Source organism: Lepidothrix coronata, unplaced genomic scaffold (genome assembly GCF_001604755.1).
Source record: "Lepidothrix coronata isolate B3197 unplaced genomic scaffold, Lepidothrix_coronata-1.0 Scaffold1, whole genome shotgun sequence".
In the NCBI taxonomy this organism is placed as follows: domain Eukaryota; kingdom Metazoa; phylum Chordata; class Aves; order Passeriformes; family Pipridae; genus Lepidothrix; species Lepidothrix coronata.
The window spans coordinates 1279050-1285740 of record NW_016690181.1 but is presented as its reverse complement, the minus strand read 5'-3'; the positions used below and the strand labels follow the sequence as shown (position 1 = coordinate 1285740).

General features: G+C 44.0%; 1 protein-coding gene across 1 annotated transcript in view; it reads right to left on the bottom strand.

The window, feature by feature from the left end:
- TMEM87A (transmembrane protein 87A) overlaps nt 1-6617 on the bottom strand; it is a 30499-nt gene extending 23882 nt beyond the window's left edge. The window contains exons 1-4 of the mRNA XM_017810256.1: nt 6455-6617; nt 5380-5437; nt 1195-1292; nt 281-397 (exon numbers count right to left, since the gene is read on the bottom strand). Coding sequence (XP_017665745.1) covers nt 281-397; nt 1195-1292; nt 5380-5437; nt 6455-6586 — 405 coding nt within the window. The 5' untranslated portion in view covers nt 6587-6617. The remainder of the gene's footprint in view (nt 1-280; nt 398-1194; nt 1293-5379; nt 5438-6454) is intronic.
- Between the last annotated feature and the right edge of the window lie 74 nt (nt 6618-6691).

Sequence of the window (6691 nt, the reverse complement as noted above, 5' to 3'; positions counted from 1 at the left end):
TGGAACACAAAACCACAAACAAAAAGAAGCACTGAACTTTACAGTGGTTTGGTTGGGATTTTTTTTCCACCATCGTGAGCCAGATGTTGAATAGCAAGCCAGAAGTGAAGCGAAACTAAGAAATCATCATCACAGCCTGGTTGTCATAAACAGATAAAAAGCAGTACCTCCCAACCTATAGTGACACTTACATAGGATGCTAACACATCTAACAAGAATTACCACCTTCTCTATATATTGTATGAGACAACAGAGCAAACTGTGAAATTTCTACCCATACCTGAGGCCTAAAGAGCTCAGAGCAGTTTGGAAAGAGAAGAGAAGCAGTGGCATAGTATCCTGACCAACCCGGATGCTCTTCAGCTGTGGTCCCAAAATAGTTATCTGCTTGTTCATCCTGCCAAACATAGAGTAGAACTTAGATTAGCATCCAATATTTCAAATGGTTTATCTAAGTAGACAGGTGCAAGACCTGGAGAGCTTCACTCTGCACACACTCTTGAACCAAATTTAATAGAATAAAGGCCATCGAGACCACACAAGACTATAAAAATGATGGCATACAGGCTCTGAGTAAGAACTAATACAATGGAGGTGCAGTAGCCAGCATAAACTTCAGCCTACACAAACTAACTCTACATTATTATATTAAAGATTTAAGACTCAGTCTTGTGCTAGATTAGTAGTTACAACTGTCATAATTAATATTTAAAGCAAACATGGAAAAGTATAAGCCATATGAAGCACAATTGTGTTCTACCACATTTGATAGAAACACTATACATTCATACAAATTGCTAATACTTACAATGTGCATACATAAAGAACAGAATTCAGACTAAACATGAAAAAAACTCATTTTTTTCTATTCACTGTCATTAAGCATTGTTGTAAGTATTTTCAACTAGCATAAACTCACACCCTTTAGTTTAGTCAATGTACTTATTTGAGCTCCTGGGTTTAGAACAATTCTGACAAACACTTCCACCTTACCCAAAACCCAAAAAAAGTCAGCAATTGCAGCAAGCTGTTGATCAATTCCATTCCATTCCAGAAATTTGTTATCTTCCAATGGAAGAATGTGTCTTTTATGCTCAAATTGCAATGTGGATGCAAGAGCAACATCTCCAATTGCCTCCCCATTAGATTTGCTTACCCAGAAAAAAAAACTATGTTTTTCCATGCAATTCTTACCCCAAAGTTGAAGACTTCATTGTAGCAGTCAGAATATCTTAAGTACCAAGTAACATTGTAACCTAAGGAAGGATCACAAGTTTTTTCATCGCCTTCAACTGAAAAAAAACCAAAAAAAACACCAGATAAGAACATGTAAGACACTGTCTACCTCCCATGCTTTTCCTTCCAATCTGTGCAAAACTACCATAATTACATTTTAAACATGAAACTGAAAACAATAGAAAAACATTTTCTTTAAGTAACCCATTACTGTTCAGTGAAAGAAAGCAAGCACAGAATTCCACTATAACATCATACAATTCTATTAAAGAGCTGAAGATCATTTGGAAACCTTTTGTTCTGAAGACAATCAGGGATGTTTCTGCAACTGCAAATACCAAACAAGAGAACAGCAGTGACTCTCAGTGATTACAACATAAAAAAAAACGGCCTCCCTTCCAGAGACGGGGGGGGGCACACACCAAGCGAAGAAAGCTGGGAACAGGATAATACTAAGAGCAATTTGCACATAAAATTTAAATATATCAATACCATCACCAAGAAAATAAATAAAAAGGTAAGATTTTGCAAGTCAACATCCATTCCCCCAAAAGACAAACCAGTCATCTATACGTTCACTCTTGCTGCCGATGCTGCAATGCTACCTAAAACAGCAATAAGACAACTTTCCACTTCGATTTATTAGAGAACAACATGCACAAAAGTGAAACCCAAGATCTTCCTCCGGTCAGGAAAATGTTTTTTTGTGTTTCAAATCTTAAACTAGAACCTGATGAAGACAATTTGACATTAAGAAGGTAAGCTTCACCCTTAAACAAAATGAGCAGCGATTATTCTGGAAGAGCCATTTAGATGATTATGTTTGCATTTTCCCAGTCAACAGATGGCAAAACTCTTTTGAGTTAACAGCATGTTTGCAGTGGCTAAGAAGTTCCCACAACTTCACAGGCACATTCATCTCAGACTTTGTTACATGCACACTTTTAATGAATGTTTCCACACTGATCACTGCAGGTAAAAAATGCAACTAGAAGAAAGACCCTGCCATGGAATCTTAATTGACTAATCCCACTTTAAACCTCACTGACTACTAAAGCATGTATATGTAGAGATAAAAAATCAACAACAGTTCCTAATACCAAAGGTTTAAGGAAAATGACTGAAAAATAAGTGTCCTTATGACACCTTCTAATAATAATACTGGCCAGTCTTCGCGAGCAAAGATTTTGGGAAAGGTCATTAACCCTTCGAGCCTGCGCAGTGGATTTTTTTAGGTGAGACACAGCTTGCGCTGAACTGAGCCCATCCTTTAATCCTGAGGTTCATCTGCCGGGGCCAAGCAAGCTTGGACAGTGGCAGTGAGGGTCTCAGAACGTAGGTTTGTTTAGAGTGACCTTCTCTTAGATGGATTGCCTTACAAGGCTGACGAGCTCCATCTGCCCAGGGGGCTGGGAATTGAACCCGGGTCGCAGCAGTGAGAGTCCTGCACCCTAACCACTAGACCACCAGGGGCCCCATGACACCTCCTAGTAAGCATGGAAACAAGGCATACATGTTCCTCGTTTCCCTAGATGTTGCAGAGGGCACAACAAAGAAACTAAAAGACAAGACAAGCATTGCAGTGACGTGGGTAGATGGCAAATTCTTTGATGACAAAGGCTCTTCTAATAAAATTGATCAAATGAGGAACATCTCAAAAAAAAGCTAGCAAAAGATTCAAAAATACCTTTTAAATACCTTTCTATCTATTAAAAATAAAAAAGCAACTACATATTCAGCAGTAGTACCCACTAAAGGTAAAACAGGTCATGACTAGAAAAATGCGCAATATCTGCAAACATCACAATTACAGAAACCTTGAAAAGGAAGTACTCTAAAATAGAAAAAGCATCCATGGCATTTACTGAATTCAGCAACATGGAAATCTAAGTTCCTCAGCCTTCAGAAAAAAGCCAGCAACACTCAACTTGAATGCAATCTTTGTACTCATTTACAGAGAGCAGGGTTTCTACCATGATCCTAAACAAGAAACCAAATGCCTTCTAGAATAGCACTTCAGAAAAATAGTAGATAAAAATAAATTCATTATTGACAACACTAAATGCCAGCAGCAGTCTTCCCAGCCAGAACCAGAAAGCATCAGACACTAATATAGTACAAACATACCAAAAAAAGTGGAAAAGGAGATGCAGGGGCTCACCAAAACCATGGATGACCCATGAGCAATCATGTTTGACAAGAAGGGTCATACTGTCCACACAAACATCACACAGCAGATGGAAGAAGCAACAGACACCAAACAAAAGGAGATCAGTTTCCACAGAGACATGGGTAGAAAAGAAAAAATACGCGAAGTTGAAGTTTCTCAATATCACACGCAGTTTAAATATCATCTAGGCTGAGAAACTGAGTAAGTTCACAGCCTTTGTTCCTTCCTCTTCCCATGATTCATTATCCAAATTCATGTAAATCTTTTAATCACACTGGTATGTAAAACAGATGTCTTCACTAAAGAATTTTAAGACTTAATGCCTGTTTAAAGGTTGCAAGCACAGTGTAGTTCAAGTCCACATCAGGATCCAAGGGATCCAATTCTAACACCAGATCTGCCTTTTAACAAACAAATGTTATGCCTTAGTTCCTTCCAGTGGTTATTTCAGCATGATTAGACTTACCACATACTTCACTGCAAGGACTCATGTCTCAGATGCCATGTTACTACAAGTACACTATTTCTATTAAACTTTAGGAAAGAACCTAAAACCTATCAAAGCTCCAAATGCCCTTTCAAACCCCCCTCCTTCTCCCCAAGAAGAAGATTCCTACCTTTTGATCCTGCAGCTGTAAACTCACAATTGTCTCACTGCAAGAAGCAAACCTTAGCATTTGAGCTACACTTGACAAGTGGGAAAGCCTTAACCCTGACATGATGAGTGCTCACTAACAACCACTCAAATACTAGCCTCCTGTTTCAGATTAATATGGGATCAGTGAAGGCACTTAACAAACTTTATTTGCAACACTGTCCCAAGAAGAGCAGGTATTGGAAATTAAACCTGAAAAACAGCAAGGTAAGTACTAAACATAACAGAGCCCAGCAACATGCAATAGCCAAACCCCACAATACCTTAATTTTCTCAGTTAAAAAGAATACAATCACTGCAGCAACTAAGTCTTGACATGACAGAGGCACAGATTCCACTCATTGTCTCTTGTGAGACTTTCACTTCCTCACTTGCTACAAGTGCAGAAGGGCATTCACAGGCATTGTACCTGTGTAAGCACCCAATTAGAAGACAGAAACCAAACAGCTTCCTCCCCCCACCTCAATGGCAAGAACTGGTGCAGACCAGCTTCCCCCTCCACGGTGCAATCAACCTCTCAAAGCGCTCAAAGCACATGGCAAAGATTTCAAGCCTTTCAAAGTCAGCTAGTCACTTCTACCACTCACCTACATCATCTTACTGCCATCTAAATGCTGTGCTCATGTTCACAGGTAAGAGGGTATTTCACAGAAACTCTCCTTTGAGCAGTAACCTACATAACCCATCGACCTGGCCAGATCAGCAAAGAGCAATATGCAGAAAAAACTGAAAGGCTGCAAACATGTTTGCTCTGTAGCACAGTTGCACACTGGGATCAGGAGAAGAAAACATCTCTCAGGAGATGTCTGCCATAGTGTGCAACATTCCCTTACCACTCCCAGAAACACTCAGCTACAAAGGAACAAGTCCTCAAAAAGCATTGCCTCCTGTACAGTGGCATCAGTCACTCTGCAATACAAACAGCCCCTGTCCCAGTCAGCACCAGATCTCCCAGTCAGAGGAATTCAGCAAATCTTCAATAGGAAAAGCACACCTCACAGTACAGCTCAGCACATCCCACACCTGATTACCCCCTATATGAAATGAAGTGGTGCTCCCATTACCCATCTTGCCCTCTCTACAGAGGGCCTGAAGAGCCATTCATTTCTGCTCCAGCCTAAACAGATCACAACTGAGAAGCTTCAAGGCTGTTAATAGACTCAATCATATCAGAGCTATGGCTTTCATACAGTGTTAGATGAGCTGTCATGGTAGCTAGTGCAGTTAAACACTTCACAGTGTTTCAAGTCCCAAATGTTAAAAGTAGGAGGGGTGTCCAAAAGAAGAAAAAGCAGGTTAATCCCTTATAACCACTTACATCTCAGGAAAATGGTGGTGTTGCTGAAGAGAATTTTCCCAAAGTTAAACTTCTTCCCCTGTAAAGGCGCAAAAACAGAAGAGACATTAGTGAGCTTAATGTCACTGAGCTTAAGTAAACATAATCTTCCATTCTGTTTTAAGTCAATACAGTAACGAAAGCAAATGCCAAATCTGGAGCCAGACTTACTGGACTTTCCAGTCATGCTTCACCACCCCTTCAACACACTCTTAAAGATGGTTTGAGAGGCTTGGGGCTTTTTGTTCTGCAAACGGAATTAATTTCACATTGACATTTGTTGAAATCATTACCATTTTCTTGCTGATGAGACAGTCTGGACTATTCAACAAAAAAATTTTTTGTTCTAAAAACCAAAAGAAGCATTTGCCATGATCCTTCAGTTTTGTTCCCGAAGCTCAAGGGTCTCAGAGAAAGCACACATTACTCCCACCACCACGTAAAGGCAGATCTAAAGTGAGGCAAAACAGCTTTCCCCCGCACAACTACAAGCACACATGCTTTGTCAGAAATGCCAGAATTCCCTTCACCTTCCCTAAGGCCCGCACCTCTCTCGGTCCAGCGTTCCCGACGCCAGGCCCCGGCGGTGCGGGCCGCCAGCCCGGCCGCAGGGGGGGCGCGGGGCGCCTTCTCCCCGCACAGGCCCTCCCAAGGCCGGGCACCAGTCGGGGAGACCCTCCCGCTTTCCTTCCTTCCTTCCTTTCCTCCCTCTCTCCCACATCACGGCTTTCACAGGGGCCGCGCTCCCTCCGCTGCCCATCGAACTATTTCCCGCACAAGCCTTCTCTCCCCGCCGCCACGACCGACCCGCCACAGAGGGCTCCAGCCTGGCAGCGGGGAAGGGGGCAGCCACGGCCCCTAGCCCAAGCACCAGCCCCGGGTGCGGTCAGGCTTCAAAGAGGAGCGGCCCGGGCAGGGAAGCCCCCGGCCGCAGCCCGAGGACGACGCGCGGAACAGCCACGGCCTCTTGCCCCTGTTCCCGCACGCGTTCGCCCCGACCGCCGCCACACCGGCCGGCCCGGCAGCTGCAGGGCCCGGCCGCGCTCCCCGCACTCACCAGGAGCACCGGCAGCCGCCATTTGGAGCGCTGCCCGGCGCCCACCGCGCCCGTCAGCAGCAGCACCGCCAGCAGCCGCAGCAGGACGACTCCGGGTCGCTGCCGCCCCCCGCAACGCGGCGCCGCCGCCATCCCGCCGTACGGAGGCCGCCGCGCTGGCCGCGCCTCTTCCGCTCCTCGCGGGGGGACGCGGCGGCCGTGGGCCGGCGGGAGCGGCGCTGGGCGGAGCCGCTCCCC